Source organism: Saccopteryx bilineata, chromosome 2 (assembly GCF_036850765.1).
Source record: "Saccopteryx bilineata isolate mSacBil1 chromosome 2, mSacBil1_pri_phased_curated, whole genome shotgun sequence".
In the NCBI taxonomy this organism is placed as follows: Eukaryota; Metazoa; Chordata; class Mammalia; order Chiroptera; family Emballonuridae; genus Saccopteryx; species Saccopteryx bilineata.
The window spans coordinates 225,367,509-225,389,530 of record NC_089491.1 but is presented as its reverse complement, the minus strand read 5'-3'; the positions used below and the strand labels follow the sequence as shown (position 1 = coordinate 225,389,530).

The 22,022-nt window shown below is 42.3% G+C and overlaps 1 protein-coding gene across 4 annotated transcripts in view; it reads left to right on the top strand.

Moving 5' to 3' along the window:
- Positions 1-21,745, top strand: part of KCNJ15 (potassium inwardly rectifying channel subfamily J member 15) — a 42,053-nt gene extending 20,308 nt beyond the window's left edge. For 3 of the 4 annotated variants that reach the window (XM_066259369.1, XM_066259370.1, XM_066259371.1), the window contains 2 exons: positions 15,883-15,983; positions 18,160-21,745. In XM_066259369.1, the coding sequence (XP_066115466.1) occupies positions 18,180-19,307 (1,128 nt within the window). In that variant the 5' untranslated portion in view covers positions 15,883-15,983; positions 18,160-18,179 and the 3' untranslated portion in view covers positions 19,308-21,745. Of the gene's footprint in view, positions 1-6,668; positions 6,706-15,882; positions 15,984-18,159 lie in introns of those variants that run through there. The other variant, XM_066259372.1, reaches the window with a different exon arrangement.
- Positions 21,746-22,022: the final 277 nt, after the last annotated feature.

Sequence of the window (22,022 nt, the reverse complement as noted above, 5' to 3'; positions counted from 1 at the left end):
CTAATCCATTGGCCCATAGTGAAGCCATAGCATTTGGGCATTTTAAAATCTCCTCAGGTGGTTCTAACCTGCAGCCATGATTGAGAGTCATTTATGTACCCTCTGACCCAGTCAGAGAAGTGCTACACCACCACGCCATACTTTTTCACGGGCAATTCCCCTTTCAAGTGACACTTTGTTCTCTATTTCTTCTCCCCTAACAAAATGCTTGAAGTCTTCTGTGATTCTTCCAGTTGTAAAGAATCCATGCTTCTCTTGAAAATCCTTAGTATGTTTCTCGCTATCACACTCATACATGTGAGCCAAGAAGACTGTTACATCCAGAAATACAGAGTAAAATAAGACAAGGTTCCTACCTGCCTTTACACATATTATAGTTTTATAGAATGAAACAAAAAACATGAATCAAGAATTATCATAATTTTTCTTTTTTTAAAATTTTCCCATTGATTTGAGAAAGAGGGAGAGGAAAAGGAAGGTAAGAAGAAGAAAGAGGAGAGAGAGAGAGAGAAAGAGAAGCATCAACTCTACATCAATTTTACTTAGTTGTTCTACTTAATTTCACACTCATTGATTGCTCGTACGTGCAGGACCCCTGGCACACCAGGTCAATGTTCTAGCCAGTGTGCCACCTGACTAGGGTTTAACCTAAGTTTTATTATAAAAGTATAGATGTATCACGAGATACTGTGTAGACACAAAGAATTGTATTCTGCTTGGTGTAATAACAACATATGTATATGTCATCTCTTCTACTGGATGGTATATTTTTGAAGGTTGGGCCCATGCTTCATTTACCTTTATGTATTTCAAAGACTAACTCTTTCTTATAATAGTATTTAATGTTTGGCAAATAAATGACTACATGAGTGAATGAATGGTATGTTGGAGATTAGCAGTCATTGGGGAAGAGTGCAACTCCCAAGGAAATAGTGCCATAGTTCAGTGCCTGTCCAAGGCCAAGGGGTGTCCTATCAAAGTTCAAAGACTCATGTCATCATATGCAGTTCTAAACTATGTGTGAGTTTTATCATTTCCCTCTCCATCATTTCATAGTTATTTTTTAATGGTAATAAGAATAGCATATTAGAAACTAGATTCAATTTCTCCTGATTGAGAAGGTGGTAATGGGCCCATTCAAAATAAACTTAGCCCCTTTGATTTCAATAAACAAATCTTAGAGATCAAAGGAGATGGTGTGATGTCTGATGGAAAGGACTAGGGGAGGGGAGGATTAACAGAAACATTTGGCTGCCCAACAGACCCATGGGCTTCCCTCTTTCCCTCTTGACTGCGCTGTGATCAAGTCAAGCCCCTGGGGCCTCTTAAAGCTGTTGTCAAGAAAGCTGCTAAAATGGCCACCAAAGGAGCAGACACAAACAGGGCCAATGAGCTAATGCACATGTGAAAATAACTGTTGTTTCTCCAGTGGTAGCCTTTAATCCTTCCAGTATCTACCGGCATGAGTAATCACACCATAAGAAGCAAACCATTCCCAGGGAGAAAAGCTATATCTGAGCATCCTTGTACTTGTTGAGGACAGTAGTGAACCACAGCTGAGCAACCACTGATCCAGGGAGCCGAGAGGGTTAGTCCTGCTTCCAGGAGAGTCAGCATCAGGGCAGAGAAAAGAAGTGTGTCTTCACCCAGAGGATTTCAACACGATGGAAACGCATTTCTCACAGAGACAGAACCATTGTGTAAATAAAAATCCCTTCAAAGAAACAATTCAGAAAACTTCATGTATAGTGATGTGTTGAAACTGCTCAAATGTTTTAAATTATGAATTGGTTATTAATCCATTTTGATTCATTTGTTGACTCATTTATAGAGTAAGGAGTATGAGTCACTAAAACTTTTTTTGAGCCCCTACTATGCCAGGAATTGTGTTACTGTAGGTGCAGAGAAGAACATGGCCCAATCCTGCCTTCAAAGATCTTGCCATATGGCGGGGGACATACTCCTAACACTAGTATGCCATCATGGTGAGAGAGTATGGAGGTAGCTCTTATTAGCCAGAAATGCCCAGCTTAGCACCCTTCCACTTAACAGGATCTTTGACAATCGAGAATGGCTAAGACCTTGGTTTCTAGCTATGCTTCTCATAAAGGAAGTTTCTAGTTATAAGCCAAACACTGGAAAAGAACTGCTCACTACAGGGCTGTTTGCAGTACTGTACGGTGATTTATAAACAGTGTTTTTTTAAAAAAATAATGAAGTCGGCTAGTGACCTTGAACTTTCTCCCATAGTTAAAGCCATATGCCCAGCAAGCTTCCCATAGGTTTCTTCTCGGAAGAGTTCTTTGAGAGAAATCAGCCTTACCAGACTCCATATGTTCCTCTTTGCAATAAGCTACCTTTTCACCCAGCATCTGCTGTGGTGCTAGTTGAGGAAAGTCCCTGAAACCATCTTCTGTGCTCTGTGCTGTAGTTCAGATGAGGATCTATGGTTGTAAAAGGCTGATTTTGCAACTCACAGGGTAGCTGCAGCCTCACAGCACCTGGGAGCTTGTTAGAAGTACAATTCTGAGAATTCAGCACAGACCCTCTGATTCAAAATTTGCATTGTAATAGGATACCCATTCAATTTGTACATTAAAGTTTAATAAGCACTGGCCTAAAGCAATGGATTCAAAATTTTACAATCTCCCTACACACACACAGACACACACAGACACACACACACACTTGACACACACAGAACCATACAAACACAACCACACACACACACACACATGTTGAGACAGGCACAATACATAATTTTTTTGTCTGCTATACTAATATATACATACTGAAATATACACAAACAAAGAATTTAAAAGGCTAAAGTAGAAGCTATGTTTGAACAATTCTACTGAAATTGTTCTATTTGAACTATTACTCTATTGCTATGCCCTCTTGGATTGCTGTGGTCCAACACATCAGAGGCGCCATTCTCAGGAAGCAGAGAACTAAGGGAGCCTTAGACCCCGAATATGATGACTGGTGTGCTGACACAAAACAGAACACAAGACAGACTTAGTGAGTAACTTGTTGGGCTAAATGGAATATACAGTACCCCGAGTGCATATCCATTTGGTCAGTTTGAGAAATGTAAAACCCATTCCTATTCAAGGTAGAATATTATAGAATATTCTTTGTGTTGTGAATCCACATAGGAATTCTAATCTTTATTTCTAGCTCAATCATGCAAGTCAGTGGCATATATGGTCCCTTTCTCTCCTACCCCATGTACCTAGTTTTGAACTGGCTTCCCTTCTGACCCAGAATATCTCATCCCACATTTTCAAATGAGCTCCACCAGTTACTAAATCCGGGCAGCTCTGAGTTTTCCAGAATGGAATCTCTCTGCTCACCCTGTTCTCCCTCAAGCACTAAATCCCTACCTCATGGCAGGCCTCGTGTTGGCATTCAGGTAGAAAGATGAATTGAACACCCACTCACAGAGTTTCGTTTAAAGAGAAAGGGAAGTTTTGGAACAGAGCATTACAGCAACGCCTTGAGTTTGAGCATGAACTGTGGACAGTGCAAATGACAGGGAAAAGGAACAAGAAGAAGCCGGAGGAGGTGACATCTGAACTGGGCCTTCGGGGCTGAATAGGAGAGTGTCAGGCACAGACACAGAAAAGGATTTAGGATAAAGGGACATGTTCAAGCAAAGGCACTGGGCAGAAAACCTGCTTCCCCCGCGTTCCTCTCTAACTCAGTCAATTAAGTAAAGCCTTCCATTGACATGAAATAATAACCCTGCACACTCGCTGAGCACTCGGTGCTTGCCTGGATCAGTGTGATCAGAAGGTCTCTAGGAGTAACATTTCATATTGCTTGGCCACAGCCGTGGGTGGAAAGTTTCTCAGTGGAGCTCAGCAAGTATAATACTTCCCATTTACAGTAAAATCTGGAATGTTTGGGAATGGTCTGTGCTGGAGAAATTGAATTTTCAGATTAACTGCATAAAAATGGAAAATCTGATTGAAAAACCTTCCTAATTTTGTTCTCCTTTGAAGAGCTAACTGCTGCTAATATTTTAGAGGACTTTCATGTTAATCCCGCCTAGAGCACGTCAGAGCTGTTACCCTGCACACGCAGCTTTATCAGGTGCTTTTTTTCAACTTCACCTATTTAGCTTTGTGGTGATTCTTAAAAACTACATAATAATTCAGCTTATAAATGTTTTAAACATTTAATATCCTTTCTACATTATTGGTGGCCCAGGCTGATTAGAATGTGTTAATATTATAACTAATGTAGACAACCTACTCAGACATGATCCTGATGCACATTTCTTATTAACATACACCTACTGGGTCAAAGAGTATAAATCTTCAGTGTTGGGTATTCCTTGTCAAATTGCTGCCAGAAAAAGCTATGCCTGATTACTCTGTCAGAAGCTGGGTACAAAGTCATTCACCTCTGCACGCTTGTCAGTACGGGATGCTGACATGGTTTTTCAAACCTTGGATAAATGATAGGCTGTGTTTCTTGGACCCAGGGGCGCTCCTTGGTCTTATTTGCCAGTGAGACCACCTCTGCCTGGCCGAGGGGCTGTGCAGGGCTCTGTCTGGGTTTGTTTCTCCTTCAAGCTGTGTCTAAGAGAATGGCATCTGCTTACAAGTCTCAGGTTCCACTTGGAGACTTGGAGATGACAGGCAGTCCTCTTGGCCAGCTGTCTCTTGAACATCAGACCTATGGGACAACAGTTCCATCTCTGCTTTGGGGTATCCCAGGCAACTCCATGCATGCTCTCAAAACTTGCCCCCAGACTGGATCTTCCCACACTGATATTAAGTACCCAGTGAACTCCAAACCAATATAATATCAAAACATTTGAACAACCAGGCTCTCTGATCACATATGAATGGCTTTTAAATTGTGAGGAATACCCAGTGCCCTATGAATCAGTAAACCACCACCCATTCCAGCCACCTCATTTTCACACAGGCTGTCAGGGTCATCTCTGAGACCTCATCTGCCTGTTCACCCTCGTCCCAATGCCCACCCGTTAGAGATGCCCTTTGAATCCATCTGGAATTGGTGAGTCAGGACACCTCCTTCCTCTCAATTCACTGGCACCACCCTTGTCCAAGCAGCAGTACTTCAGGCTTGGATTCCTGACAGCTCAGGTTAGCTAGACTTTCAGCATCTCCACTTGCCTTTTTCCAATCCATTCTCCACACTGTGTCAAAAACAATTACTTTAGCCTGACCAGGCAGTGGTGCAGTGGACAGAGTGTCAGATTGAGACGTAGAGGACTCAGGTTCATCACCCAGAGGTCGCCAACTTGAGTGCGGGCTCACCAGTTTGAGCATGGGATTGCTGGCTTGAGTGTTGGATCATAGACATGACCCCAAGGTCGCTGGCTTAAGCAAGGGGTCACTCACTCTGCTGTAGCCCCCCAGTCAAGGCACATATGAGAAGGCAACTGATGAACAACTAAGGATACTATGGAGCCACAATGAATAATTGATGCTTGTCATCTTTCTCCCTTTCTGTCTGTCTGTCCCTATCTGTCCCTCTCTCTGACTCTCTCTCTCTGTCTCTGTCACACACACAACAACAACAACAACAACAAATGATGACTTTGACAAGCAAAACTGATCCTATGTCTTCTGTGATTGAAACCCTGAGGGGCTTCTTCTCCTAAGATGAAGATGACAGTCCTCAAGGAGCCCACCCAGCCTTGCACAGCAGGCCTTTGCCTTGAGTTCCCACCTGACTCCCCTTCCACTCTCCTCTCCTCAATACTCAGTACTCTCATGAGCTCTATGCCTTTGCAAACGCCAGGGGTCTCTCTTGCCAGAAAGATCATCTTTCTCCTAGCCGGTTTCCTTACCAGCCACATTATTCTGTGTTTCTCCACTGTAATGCCATCTACCCAGGAAAGCCATCCTGAAACCCCAGACTGGGGCATGGTATACTCTCCATGTTCTACTCCCTTATTCATCCTTGACTTTCTCCCTAATGCTCCTCACAAATGTCTCTAAGTAACTTGTCTGATGATTTACTTAAGAATCCCCTGCTCAGGGGTGAACTGCACGAAAGTGACAACCACAGCAGTCCTGATCCTGTTGGGGCTTCAGCGCCTTGCACGCTGCTGAACACAGAGCAGGTGCTCAGTACACTTTCAGGGCACAAATGAATGTGTTGTTAAAATATCCTCCAGTGTTTCCGCCTTTTACATTTTCTTGAATCATATATTTATAAACATTGCCATTTGGGGGACAAGGGATCTTATTGTTGTACAAGAACTTTCTATTACCACATTACTACCCCTCTGCTCTCATCTGTGGTGAATGTCATTTCCGTTTTGTAAGTCCTATTTTATGTGTTTTGCTTATTGTAAACACACAATAGGAATAGCTAACTCATATAATGATGAGTTTCATGGTGCTTTGCATATATCATATTTTGACTTCACACAATCCCATCATGCACAAGAATTCTTATTAGCACTATTCTGCAGATAGGTAAACTGAGTCTCAGAGGGGTTAAGTAAGTTATCCAAAGTCGCACAGCTACCATTAATAGAAGCAGGACCCTGTACTCTTTTAACCTTTATACCACACTGCCTCTGAAGAAGTGTTTGGGTTTTTTTTAAGCACAGAGGAGCTAATATTCAACCTGACTTTTAAAGGACATGTGGGTTGACTGAGAACGGGAGAGGACAACCTTTGGGAAGGCATGGAGACATTTGGGAAAAGGCAAGTACACTCCCAGGCTAAGTCCTGAAGGAAACAGGCTGACGAAGGGGTGGGGGGAGCCAGGGCTTCGCAGTGTCTTCCACCTTGCAAAAGGGGCTCAGGATTTACCCTGTTGGCAGAGGAGGCTACTGGGCAATTTATGTGGGGTCCTTGTCTGAGTGACTACTCTCTGGATAAGTAAGCTCTCTTTTCCTGGTAAAGATTATAATGAAACCATGGTGATTTAATGTTGCATGGGACTGAATAGTATATTAACAATAAAATTCCTGCTTCCCAATTCTAAGAAATGCAACATGCTTTGGCTATGAAGACAGGGGATCACGTGTGTATCCCAGCTGTTATTTCCTCCTTTGTCTGCATGTAAGAAGGAACGGTACCACTAATTCCAGAGGAGGGGCCGTTGGAATGTCTCCCCTGGGCAGATATGTCAGCACCAGGGTGATGGTCGCTGTTCACTCTAGTGGTAATATGGCAATGTCCTGTAAACAAGGAATTAGCTGTGCTTCTAATAGTGAAGTATCCCTACTCTTCTTACAGAAAAACAGTATCTGGAAGGCTAATTGTTAAAGACTGTCACAAGAGCATCTAAGGGGAGATTGATCAGGAATGATCTGGTAGGTTGGATGATCTCTGTGACATTATGGGGACAGTGTCCTGGAGAAGTCTCCTTCCCAGCAGGGTGTGAGCCCAGGTCCACGGAGCCTGCAGAAATCAGGAGTAGAATTCAGGAGGATCTGTGATCTCTGATGGAAAACAATAGAAACTGTTTTTCCTCAATCACTTCTAAGTAAAATGTGTCCTTTTTTTTACTCTGAGTGTGTAACACAGTACAACCACAGCAGCCCCCTGTGACTTCGTCATAGGAGACATCACGGTATGTCACACTACGCTGCAGCTGCCTGGGAGGTCTTTAATATTTCCAGTCATCACACCTTCAAATTGCTAGCTCTTACCAATTAATGCTTGAAAAGAAGCACAATTTTGTTTTTTTTTAAATATTTTACCAAGTGCGTTTTAATATGACTGGTGTCCTTCGTAACCGTAGTTTTGCTTCTATCTATTTAAACTGAGAAAGCATTCAGACACATTACCAGTCTGCTAAAAAGGACCACAACACAATCGTGGCCGAGAACCCCAGGCTAAAACATTCAGATGAGGCTGGCTTACCCGGTTCCCCGTGCCTCAGGTGCACTGTGCATGCAGAGGCTGCCCTGTCTGCCCACAACGGCAATATCTGTTTTCAGGGCTCCTAGTACGGAGAAAATCGGGATTACTATTCTTCTCAGAATGTCTGCACATTAAACTTGATCTTTAAGTTTTTTGACCTCCTGAACTACTCTTGAGCATAAACTTGCTCTTTCCTAAGGATGCCAGATTTAGCAAATCTGTGCTGTATCTGTAGAGTACCTATATAGATGGATTTCAGGCAAACAATAAATACTTTTTAGTGTCAAGTATATACTGAATACTGCTTGGGACATAACTGGTACTAAACAATTTGTTGCTGTCCATCGGAAATTTAGTTTAACTGGGCATCTTGTATTTTACCTGGCAACCCTGAAAACACCAAAGTTGAGCGAACAGTCCTCTAGCTAATTAACTCCAGATGGTAAGAACATGTTTTCTTACGCTGCTTACTAACGAAGGTTAGTTCTCCCAAAGGTCTCAGACTTTGAATGAATGCAAAAGGAAGTCTTTGGAAATTTGAAAATTTCTTATTATCACTCCACAATCAAAGCATCTATGTTTCCAACTTCAGGACAAGTGGATAACTTGGAAACATTGCCTGTCCTTAAAGAAAATTGACCACAGGCCAAGAATTTTGGTCTTAGCAGTGTTCCCCTGAGATCCTGTGATACCCAGTTCTGTATCAAAGAAATGTGGTCAGAGTTTAGGCTGACAGTGAAACTGAATTTCAAAACCTTTTGACACTCGTCTCATTGTTAAATAACTTGGCTCCAAATCAAGCAAAAGTCATAATTTCCCTTTTCTGGGATGAGATTCCAATTATAATAATAAAGAGCATAGAAATCACCAAGGAGAAGAACTCTCCCGTGGTGTTCCAGGTGAATCACACCCAGTCCATTAACCATCAACCAGTAGAGACCGATAGTTCCAATTCATTTCAAACAGAAGACAGAGTAGTCAGACTGAAACCAGAGTCACAAGCCAGCCTGAAGTCGATACGTCTCTCTAGAAAGTGATACTTTCTATATTTATATGCCTTTATCATCATAAAAAATTGTAAATGTGAGATAGAGAAAGGTATGAGTGCTTAGAGGTGGTGTGTTCACTGTCTTAGTGAGTAAGAGGTTTATTTAGGGGAAAATCACTTTAAGATGGTTCAAATTATATATTACTGCCTTGTAAAAAATATATCAATAATCTGTCTCAAGCCACTTTCCAGCACAACAATGAGTGTGAGAGAAGATGGCATCCTTGCCTGCTTCCTGTCATTCTCTTCCTTTGTTGATGCTCTAAGTTTGAAGTTTCATTACATAGGAAAACACTAAGTGAAAGCCTTGTTGCTCTAAGCACCATCTGCAAAAACAGATGCCTTCCATCCTGACATGTTCCAGGTTACAGCTGATGAGCTCACACACCCTGTGTGAGTTCCCTTATCTAAACGGCAGAGTTTTGAACTATCTTTCCTGTACTGCGTTTGATCGAATCCAGACAAGATTCTATGAGCTAGTTAAAGCAATCTCTTCCCTGAAGAGAAAATCTGGAGCATTGCATTTCGGAGACTAACACAATCCAGTTAGTCGTGTGCTCTTCCCCCCCCCCCCAGACATAAATTTTCCTGTTTTACCAGTCATCTCACAACAATGCATGTCCAAGCCATGCTGTGATTAGAGGGGAGAATATGCTTATTACCAAGTTCTTCGCATGTTGGAGCACGGAGAGACCAAGGGTGGTAAACCAAAGGAAATTTCCATTTGCTCTTCAGTTGCTACACATTCTTGCTCTATAGGAAAGTGAGCTGTTATTAAGTAATAACGTTCAGCTGAAGTTGGTCACTTATAACAACAGACAGATGTATAATGTTTTATTTGGGTTAGCCAACTCTCTCTCAAATAAAGGGCCTGAAATTAAACTGTCTTTACAAAAATATTCAGCAAATGATACCTCTGACTTATTCCGGTGCTCAGATTCTTTGCCATGGAAAATGGAAAACGAGTCTCCCGTTGAACTCAGTATCTGTTTGAACTTGTCTTTGCTGAGTGGAGAAAGGTTGATGTTCTATGGAATGAAAACATTTAGAAAGACTCTACATTGAGGGGTCAAGAGTATAACTATGCAAACCACATTTAGAGACAGAAAGGGATTTTTTTAGTGCTTATAGAATTCAGAACAATGATAATGAAATGGAAGCATAGGAAAAAGGCTAAATATTTGACCATAGAGGCAAATTGGATTATTAGATGCTCCCATGCAATGCAAAATGGGGGGCTTGTTTTAAAAGGGGTACTTGTTGCTTTTCCAGTAGGTAATAGGACAAGAGAAAGACCTCGTCAATTCACCAAGCCATCACAGGCAAACTAGCCAAAGAAGCCTTCAGGAAGTTGGGTTCTTTGTAAGACACAGGTTCTTGGCCAACACTAAGAGATTTTTTTTTCTTTTTCTTTTTAGAGAGAGATTCTGATTCAGTAGCTCAAGTGTGGGACTTATGAACCAGCATTTAAAAAATTTTAAATTAATTTGAGAGAGAGAAAGGGAGAGTGAGAGAGAGGGAAACATTGATTTGTTGTTTCACTTACTTACGCATTCATTAATTGATTCTTCTATGTTCAATCCCTTGACTAGGATTGAACTGGCAACCTCTGTGCTTCAGCACAATGATCTAACCAACTAAGCTATCTGGCCAGGGTCAGAACTGACATTTCTAATGAACGCCAAGTAGTGCTGATGCTGCACTTGGGGGTTCCCCTATTCTATGCTGCCCTATCTTCAGTGTCCAATAAGATGGATAGCTCATCTCAGGATATTTCATGACAGTCAAGAGAGATATCTGCCTATAAAATAAATTAACCTTGCCTCTGGCTCAGTGACTTTGAACAAATCACTCTTTTTGATTCTCTTTTCCCCAAGATATTAAGTGCCATTTAGACTAGATTAGAACTCTCCAAAGTTCTCCCCTTGGGTCTATAATCTTCATACAGCATCAAGATGGTTAACTCAACTCATTCATAGACCAGCACCAGTCTGCGAACTGACGGTTGAAAAACACTGGTCTATACAATTCATTAAGAGGTGAATAATGTAGCTCATACCCTCAAAGTGTGGTCTCAAGACTGGCAACATCAGCATCACCTGGGAACTTATTAGAAACGTGGGTTCCCAGGACCTTCTCTAGACCTACTAAATCAGAAACTCATGGTGGCACCCAGCCATGCATGCTTCAAGAACTTCAGGTAATTTGAATGCTTTCTGAATTTGGAGAACTAGTGGTATAGAAGTGAGAAGCATGGACCCAGGGCTCAGAACCTGTGATTAGCTGTCCTCTCTTTGACTATTACACTTTCATCACCTGGAATACAGGAATAATAGCAGCACATCTATAAAACAATAAATCAATTACAGCTATGTACCTATAATGGATACTAACACATAATGAGCAGGAACGTACTTACGCTGTATTGTAGTGCACATGAGTAAATCTGACGACAGTGGTTAGAGAGGAGCACAGCTATGGAAACAGACAGGTCTGGCTTGTCAACCTTGTCCTCCACGGATTAACTTCAAGGACATGTGTGAATTATCTCTTCAAGCTTAATGTCCTTTCAATGCAAATTAAAGAGAAGGGTTAAACAGAATACCATCTATAACTCCTTTGAAATGTGTGTGGTGCCTTTTGAGTGCCCCCTTCTCAGATGAAAGCTAGCAAGGGTGTGATGATAATTGCCCCCAGCACTGCCCGGTGTGTCCATCATCATAGGTTCTGAGGCCACAACATCCTTAACCAAGGGCTTTTGCTTCACAGAATATTAAAGTCGTGCTATCTAAGGCCCTTATACCTTGCCCTGAATTGCTGTCTTGTGGAGATAAATTTAAATATTGATTTAGAAGAATTTAATGAGGAAAAACTATTCAATGTTTCATTTATTTTCTATGTTCTCCTTCTTCCTATTTTTTTTTCCGTGTTCAGTCATAGACCAAGAGTTAGGGTTTACAGTAAGGATGTTTGAAGGTTCTACATGTTTTTTTTTTCAATATAGTACCTTTCAGGTCAGATCTACCATCCTAAGGTATAAAAACATGTAGAAAGGGTGTGTCTGTGGCCAGGCTTTCCCAAAGCTTTGTCTCAGTGACAAATGATTCCAAGAATTCAATGGCTCACAACAACAGGAGGTTTTTCTCACCTGTGTCACAAGTCAGCTTTGGTTCCATTGTAGTTCAGCTCCTTGTGTCCCTTTCCTCCCACTCCCCAGAAGAAAGGACAGCCCAACTGGAGCCTCGCCCACAACTGTGCCACGCCACCACTGTGATGTGAGTCACTGCGGCTCACACAACATTGGCCAAAGCAGTCCCATGATCACATCGGACACAAAAGGGTGAAAGCTGTTCCCCCACGGGAAAGCCCAGGAAGGAATTCTAGGGATAGAACCAGCAGAGCCTGGCAGCCAGAACTGGCAGCAACAAACAGTCAACAACAACAAACATGACCACAGCTCTGCCAATTAGGTCCGAGTTCATATCTTCATAACATGGGCCTTTAGGACAGAGGAAACTGAGTCATGAATTTGTCGTCATCTCATCTGGTGTTTCCCCTCTGATTAGTACAATCCTCATGGAGAACAATGATCAATACCATGGCCTACTAGCAGCTGTCACCCTCACAGCCACCCTCAGTCCTCCATGGCCTGAGGGAAGAAATGGGTTTGCAGATGGAGTAATTTCCCCAGCAGGTAAGAGCCGCAGAGCCACCTTTTGGAATAGGCTGAGTCAGCTTTGGCCACCTCCTGCTTTTTCAGTGAGTATGTGTGCTTCCGAGGTCCCCTCGGGAGGTATAAGGGCCTCGGACAAAGCCATTCATGTCCTCAGCTGACATAGATGAAGTCAAGAAGTGGATTAAGAACAGTCAGACCAGCCGTGGAAGCCAGTCCTGGGCTGCTTTGAAGAGCAGGGAGGAACGTGGAAGGAGGCCAAGCCCAGAGGTCCGATGGGCTCGCGTGGCCACAGTCACAGGATCCACAGAGAGGATTGCTAAGCCTCACTGATTTTATTCTTAATACTTCTAAACCTTTTGAGTTCAGTGAACCCCAAATACACTCTTGTCAAGCATTTCTTTTGCTACTTAATATTTAAACCGGTATATCCTTGAAGTGAAATTTAATCCAGGTATTTCAGAATCACAGCCAAAAAAGAAAGAAAAAGATCTCCAAAAAATTGTTCTGTCAGAAATATATGACACGCAAGAAGACTTCTTAAACAACTTTTCACAACTTTTATACAGCTTTAAAGTCAGATCCCCTCGAATTCTAATTCTGAAAACCCAAAGTCGTAGTGACCTGTGTCCCCTCCTTCCATGTCTCACTGGCCCATTTGAAGGAACATAGGATATCTTCACTTGAGGCCTGAGACACTTTGGGTTTCAGAACCTGCTGCCTTCCCTAGTTCCTAGTAGTTATTTTTCTGCAGGTGCAAATTCTATCAGCCCACCATAGAACAGAGAATGAAGCTTTTCCTAGGACTGACAAATTAAAAACTTCCAAAATGTAACTCAACAGAGCTCTAGGTTTTTAGACAGTATCAGTGTTGTAGTACTAGGAAAAAAACAACTTTAATACTTTAAAAAGTTAATGCTTAGCATTGGCACACTAGGTAGTTGGCATTCTTCTATAAAGATGGTATAGATTAGACATTCTAAGAACTAATAAACAGGCATTTCAATGGCTGTGCGCAGTAGTTCTCTTTCAGAGTGCTAAGAGGAAGTGAGGAGGGGAAATTTGATATCATTTAACCCGTATGTCCCAGCGTGGTGGTTCTTATGTTCCTGAAGCTGCAGCATCACCTGAGAAGTTGTCGGACATGCAAATTCTTGGGTTCCACCCCAGACTTACTGAATCAGAAACTCTGAGCCTTCTAGGTGGTTCTGATGCCAATAAAGCTTGAGCACCTGTGTCAGGGTAGTGGCCAGTGTGGGCACAGGATCTTCTCTCTGGTCACATACCAGTTGTTGCCTGTGCCTCTGTTCCCTCCTCATGGAGATAATGGTGGCACTTGCCTCACAAGGTTGATGTGTGAGAGTTAAGTTCACCCAGGGAAAGCCCTTAGACCAGGGGCTGACACATGGCCTGTGATTATGATGATCTATTTATGGCAATGACAATTGTTATTAATCTGAAACTTTATTCTGATTTACCTGTTTGAGTCTATTATGTTGTCATTGCCATTGTTAATACTCATAGGCATCTTTTCCTCTTTGGACCACTTTTGGCTCTTTTCTGACAATATTCATGCTTATTATTTGTATCTCTCTTTATTCTCATTGGTCAGTGGCTTTCTGGCCATTTCTGGCTTGATTTCTCCTTGACAGGATGATGTGTTTCGGCTCACTTTGGTTGATTCCTTTGATCATCCATTCTGAAACAAGCCTCTTTCTGGTAGAATGTTTTACCTCCCTGAGGATGGTGATGGGAGCTTGGTTTCCATTTGTCCATCCCCATAGTTTCATCCCCAACACTGGGAGTGTAGTTCTCCACAGAGCTGATTATCTTTTACAATGTGCCTACCATTTAGTTCTGTTTCCAAAATGTGTTTTTCTCTCCTTTATCTCCAGAGAACAAATGCTACACAGCATAAGCATCACATGGTTTCATGCCATGTATATTTTGTTAGGTTTGAAGTGAGATAGTAATACTGACCTCTCCATTTAATAATTTCAAGGACTTCAATAAAGATACCACAATTCTAAAAGTTATAATCCCACCCACATGTTGGAATAACATAATGCAAACTGGAGAATTACATATGATTTCCAGAATCTAAAGAAAACTACGAGTGGTTTGTATGGAATATGGCTTCTTTGTGGGATCAGGAGAAGGGAGATTAGCAGAGAATATCTTTCATCATTTTTCCATCCTTAGCTCTTATTTTTCCTTAATATTTTAGTGAAACCAGGTAGATTGCAGAATAACCAAGGGGGGAGGGGAGGCAGTAACATAAAATTATATAGAATAAGAGTTTCTATCAACAATGAAGTAAATTTCATCAAAGAAGTGTGCTGAGGAATAAAATACAATGCATTCAGAGCATGTGAAAAAATGTGAGTGATAGAGCAGGCATACAAGTAGGATTGATACTCAATCCTAACAGAGCAATGATGAGCACAGAGGTTGTTTGCCAAACGTACTAGCACCCGGGAGAATCAAGTGTAGAAGAGGCTGTGGAGGTTGATAATTGGGACCAATAAATGGCAAAAGATTGTAATTATTTACAATCATGAGAGGATTAGAAAAGAAGCAAAAAGGGTATGTATGCTTCTTTGTGTAAGACAAATAAAATATGTGGAGTGTGTGTGTGTGTGTGTTTAGCTTAGGAAGACATCTTTCCAAAAAGCTACATGTAAAAGAACCTCCTAAATTTAAACACATTACGTTGCACTTTGGAGTTTCAATGTTTGAGAATGCTGCCTGAGCCTCTAGAGACACTGGACCCCCTTTTCCTGCCATGAACCCTCTCTGCAATGAAGACAGGTCGCTCCAGCCTCCTGGGTCTCCTCGTGTGTCAGATGCTTTTGGCTTTGACAATCCTTTCAGCTCTAATGTTCTATGACTCAACAATAATAATGCATTTCCACAGGCGGTAAAAATATTCTAGACTCTTCCCTTCCAGTCCTCACTGTTTACTTCCTCTGCACTTCCCCTTCCTGCCTCCCTGTTTGCCTGTCAGTTGACAGTGGGCCTCAATGGGGGTAGGTTAACCCTCTTTCCAGGCTGTTTTACGATTGAACTCCCTCCAGAGGGTGGGAATTCCACAGTGAGGGCTGTGATTGAGGCATCAATTTAATCCTGGAAACATGCCTTGAGCCTTGATTCTGGCACCATGCCAGATCACCAGGGTTTGGAAATGCATGCTGGGGCCCCCGCCCCTGGGGACTTGTTAAGGGTCAGCTTCACCTGGTCGGTTTCTGGATAAACACCTGTGAACCCCACATGTCCCTCTTCCTTTCTTTCAGGCAGTCGCAGAATCCCATGGTCGCCAGGTGGGTGAAGGGGCGCCGGGACAGTCCATTTGCCTTGAAGAAGACGGCATCTGAGCTGCTGAGCAAGTGACCAGGTAGTAGCATTCTGAGGGCACAGGGTGCTCACCCTCAGCGTACTTTCCACCCGCTGCTCTTTTTCACAGAGATGCTAAACCCAAGACCAGGGCAGAAGCCCTGTCTTCGTCCCCCACTTATGACCACCTACCTCTGAGAAGGAGGCGCTGTTGACGTGGGAACCTAACTCTAGGCGCGCAGAATGCAAAGGATGAGACAGACCCAGCTCAGCCTTCACTGGCCCACTGCCCCTCTGAGAGAGATTGAAACAGAAGCTTCGTGGCACTGCCTTCACGTAGACAGGGCCGAGTGCCCCAGAAGCTGGCGGGCAGCAGAGACTTAGCTTTGCGTGCGCCCGAGGACGTCTGTGTGTCATCCACCCTCAGAAACTTAAGCCTCTTTTTCTATTTCAGTGGCTTCAGTGGCATGCACTTTCCCCTGGCAGTTCTTTCTTTTCCCTTTTCCCCCCTTTTTAGAGAGCATGCAGTCACTTGTCTCACAGTACTGGAGTTCTGAGCCCTGCTCTGCACTTGGTGTGCCAGCATGGCGCTATTTCCAGACTCTCGCCCTGCTCCCTTTCCTCCTGGTCACTGAGCAGTGCTGCTGAGGGTCCCCTAAGACCCTTGCTCACCAACTCTACCCTGTACTTTTAAATCGATCATGAAGTTAATGGGATAAGCGTCGAAGAGCAAAATAAATTCTGAATAACTCGTGCCCCATTTTTGCAATGAAAATTTATAAAGTGACTTTCCTTTCCAAGAAAAAATATGGTAACAACAGTTCATTTCAGAGAGCATTCAGTAAATGACACACTCCTGATAACATAACAGGAAAATTAAAGAGCCCACAGGCCCCTGCTTCCTCAGGGTCCTCCTGCGGTGGCTGCAGTTTCACTTTCCTTGAAGAGATTTGCCCATAGGGTTATTTTTAAAACTCCTATTGGGCAGTAATGCTGCTCTAACAGAAAAGATTATTGCATGAATCACAGACCTCTGCATACCAGTTCCTTTTTATAGGGGGGGGGGGGTGTGGTGTTTTGGTTTTTTTTTAATATAGCGAGGTAGGGAAAAAACATGCCAACCAGGTAGAGTTCCCCGTAATCACTTCCATTATCTTTTCAAGGAATGTAGGGGTCATTTATCTCAGTCACCAGGCAGGTACTATAAGATGCTAGGTGGCCTCATGCCCGGCTTGTCCCTGTGTGTGAACCAGGGCTCAGCGTGGAGGCCTGGCACTTCTTCCTGGTAAGTCTGCTGTGCTACACTGATGCCCATTCTTGTTTACTTTCTCATGAACTCTCCAAATTCATTCCTATGCTAGTTCTGCTTAGTTCTAAAGAAGTAAGGCAGAATTTGTGTGGTGTGCCTGAATGTCACACCTAATACGGTGTATTGATAGCACTTCTAAGAATAACCAGCATATCGATTAAACTATTAATCAAGCTTAATTATTCACTGTGTTTGTTTGGGGTTTTGGATTACTTAGCCTTTTCCAATGTAATCAAGACAGGGAGAGGTTGTAGATTCTAAATTATTCACTGGATTAGGGGAAAAATAAATTGCTATTATAGGGAATGTCATGCAAGAGAGTAAGTTTTAAAACATTTTGTTAACACTACCCAAGTTTAAAAGATTTGTGTTAGCATTTTCTATTGCTTATCAAGAACTTTCTTATGTATGCTAAATTTTTGTTATACCCGTACTGACCTCAGTCAACTTATTTTTAAATTTTGTGTAACTGGAAACCTGTGATTGTTGAATATACATAAACATTCATAATACTCTCTGGGGAAGATGCAGAGGAGTATGATATCACAAAAGAAAGATTATCATTGTTTTTTAATTGCAATGCTCTGTTTTGGCACTTTATAGCCATTATCTCATTTAACCATCAAAAAGCCCTGAGGAGTAGGCTTTATTCACATTTTACAGATTAAGGAGCTGAGGTCTAGAGAGGTTAAACAGCTTATCCTGGCTCACTGCAAATAAACTGGAGGGTCAGCATTGAACCCACGTTTGCTTGTCTCCAGAGTCTATGCTCCTTATTTCCTCAAGTTCAAGTCGATTAGTTTCACCTTCAGAAGTCTCTTTTCTTTTATATGTCCATATGCATTTATACTTACGCACACTTTTATCCTTTTTCTGAATGTTCTACCACCTATGACAGTAACAAACCGTCTCTCTGTCATTTCCTTAGGTGGTCCCAAGAGTCTGACAATGGACCCAATTCACCTTAGTGTGTCCAGTGCTCCCCTGGTAAAGCACACAGCGGGAGCAGGACTCAAGACCCATAGACCCCGAGTCATGTCCAAGAGTGGACACAGCAATGTGAGAATTGACAAGGTGGACGGCATATACCTACTCTACCTCCAAGACTTGTGGACGACGGTGATCGACATGAAGTGGAGATACAAACTCACCCTGTTTGCTGCCACGTTCGTGATGACCTGGTTCCTTTTTGGAGTGATCTACTATGCCATCGCCTTTATTCATGGGGACTTAGAGCCAGAGGGACCTATTTCAAATCACACCCCCTGCATCATGAAAGTGGACTCACTTACGGGAGCGTTCCTCTTCTCCCTCGAGTCCCAGACAACCATTGGCTATGGCGTCCGCTCCATCACAGAGGAATGCCCTCATGCCATTTTCCTGCTGGTTGCTCAGCTGGTCATCACGACCTTGATTGAGATCTTCATCACAGGCACCTTCCTGGCCAAGATCGCCAGACCCAAAAAGCGGGCGGAGACCATCAAGTTCAGCCACTGTGCTGTCATCACCAAGCAGAATGGGAAGCTGTGCTTGGTAATCCAGGTGGCCAACATGAGGAAGAGCCTTCTGATTCAGTGCCAGCTTTCCGGCAAGCTCCTCCAGACCCACGTCACCAAGGAAGGGGAGCGGATCCTCCTCAACCAAGCCACTGTCAAATTCCACGTGGACTCCTCTTCAGAGAGCCCCTTCCTCATTTTGCCCTTGACATTCTACCACGTGCTGGATGAGGCCAGCCCCCTGAGAGATCTCACGCCCCAGAACCTGAAGGAGAAGGACTTTGAACTTGTGGTCCTACTCAACGCCACCGTGGAGTCCACCAGCGCCGTCTGCCAGAGCCGCACATCCTACATCCCGGAGGAGATCCACTGGGGCTTTGAGTTTGTGCCTGTGGTCTCTCTCTCCAAAAACGGAAAGTACGTGGCTGACTTCAGTCAGTTTGAACAGATCCGGAAGAGCCTCGATTGCACGTTTTACTGCGCGGATTCGGAGAAGCAGAAACTGGAGGAGAAGTACAGGCAGGAGGATCAGAGGGAGAGGGAACTGAGAACTCTCTTGTTACAACAGAGCAATGTCTGATGGCAGGGCTGTGGCCTGGCCTTCTCTCAGCAGCTGTTTCCATATTCGAGTTTCCTTTGAACAAAAACATATGGAAGCACTAAAAACAAAAAACAAAAATGGCACAGATGTGCAAAATTTATCTTTTCCTTTGATTAGTAGCTGAACAAGAATCTGCCTTTGAGAGGGTACCTGTTTGTCTGAAACAAACTCTCAAAATTCAAATTTTCTAAAATGGGGCTGGCTACATTTCGAAGAATTGGTGTAGGGCAATTGCACAAGTGTCTTGATGAGTGGACAGAGACATTCAGCGATGCTGACAGCGAGAAAAAAATGCATTTTTTTTCTATAGGGATATCAGCTGTAATATAAGGTATTTATTCAGTCCAAGTATCAAAGACATTATTATGACCAAGACTGGAAATGCGATTCAGTATTCACTTATATCATTGCTTTAAAAATCTCTCTTTTTTTTTAAGCAGAAAAAAATGTTATATATACTGGAGGCTGTCTAGTAATACAGAAAATGGAACGAGGAGATTCTGTTCTCACAAAATATAATAATTTCATTTTCGCCTTTTTTTTCCAGTAGATTTAATTGTGTAGCATGAATTTGATGAATCGGAAACTAACAGTTGTGAGAACATATACAGATGGAGCTGAGGCTATTATTGCCATGGATTTTTTTATTGGAAGGCACTTGCCCCTTTCTATTCAAAATGTGGTTCACAGACCAGCAGCATCAGCCTCAGCCAGGAGCTTGTTAGCTATGTAGCCACTCAGGCCCCACCCGACTTAGAGAATCTGAGTCTGTCTTAACAAGACCCCCAAGTGACTGGAGTGCAAATGAGTTTGGAAAGTTCCTCTCTGGGCAGTGTGCTCAGAGTAACCTTCTGAAGCTTTGGGACTCTGTGAGTCCCATGTCCACGCAGCCTCCAGATCTGTCGTTCCTTTGGTTATTATGAACCAATCTTCCTTTCAGCCACTTCTTCCCTTTCTAGTAAAAGATCTTGTCCACAGAGGAAGTGCCACCAACATTCCAAGAGCAAAATAAAACTCTTGCAAGTAATGGTCGTCTTCTTCACTCTAAGTACACAGTTGTTGATGACAGAACAAAAGAAAAACTCAGCTAATGTAACAATGAGGAATTTGCTCAGATGTTGAAATCTAGAAGGTTGGATGGGGCCGTGAGGAACAAGGGTTGCTGAGGACGAGTAGTTCATACACAGACGTCTCCTTGAAGCACAAACAGAATTTGATAATCTGACAAGATGTCTAGAATGTCCTCAGTATTTAAACAAATCTTGTGCAACTCAATGTTACAGAGGTAACAGTGGCTTTCATCAGAATTTAGGGAATCAGGTACCCTGCATATCTTTGGAGAAGAGAATAAATGGCTAAGATTGGCTATTTGTATAAAAGCTGAATTCTCATTTCATTCAAAACAGGATGGGTTTGCATATTCAGTCAAGGAGAATATGACTATAAGTGCTGTGTGGGCATGCATGTGAGCCAACATATAGCAAATACATATGCATGCACACACAGACACAGACATGCACACAATACACACTCATAGACAGGACTCACACCTTGGCTCTTAAAGTGTAATTGTGGACATTACCAATGAAAAATATTTACAATTGAAAGAGCAAATCTTCCACTAATATGCTCACATTTTTTTTGTTCTATAAGATTGGGAACATTGGGAATCCAAGGAAATGTGGAAGGTAATCTGGCTTCAGACTGTCAGTGAAATGAGGATGTGGACTACAGCAAGTCTGGTCACCTCTTGATGTTACCACACATCCAAGTGTCCTTCATTGAACAGAAGGTGTGGATAACACCTCTGACCCGGAACTGACCATCTAATAATGTGGGGGTCAGAGTAATAGGGGCAAAGTCGTAAAGGTTTAAAGAACAATCTCAATGAAGAATGTCTTTAATTCTTCAAGAAGTCTTTTTCTTTGTTGATAATTTCATAGCAGGTTGTTTTAGGTCTTAAAAAATTACATGTTGTTAGATATTACCCCTTTTAGTTGCTATATGTGTTTTTTGATTGTATATTGTGGTATAATCGACAGAAGAATAATGTCACGGGCATGTTTACAGATTTTCTGTCACGCTATTAACTTCTCACAGTATTTCCATCAGTGTTGATTTGAATGTGATCAAGGTTAAGAATCTGATGTACTTATATTGTATATGGTACAATGATGTAGCATAAGATTGAGAAATATTTTCTCTATTTACTTATATCTATTTCAGCCAAATTTGGAAACGATTATCCGATCTTTTACACTACTCAAAAAATAAATACGCAGTGTCTTAAAAACCAATACTTGTTGTAAGTCAATAAATTATATTATTGCATAATTTCAATACATAGCTCTAAAGTTGTGGCTAGTTTGAAACTAAGCATTTTTCCAGGCACGTTTATTTTTTATTACTTTATACAAAATACTCTCATATTGACATGGTAACAAAGGATTCAGGTGGCAAACTGCTTCAATCTGGACAATCTTCTCACTGAAACAGATTCATGCTCAACCTCCAACTAAGAAGAAGTCAGAATAATGGAGTGTTTTTGACCACAAAATGAGTAGACCAGATATTTAGATGAATTTTGACATATTTCCAATGTGCCAGGTCTTTTCAGTGAGACCATTAAAAAATGCTGTATTCCACTTGAGAAACCACAAATCTTTGTGTTGTTCTATAATAAAATGCATTGTA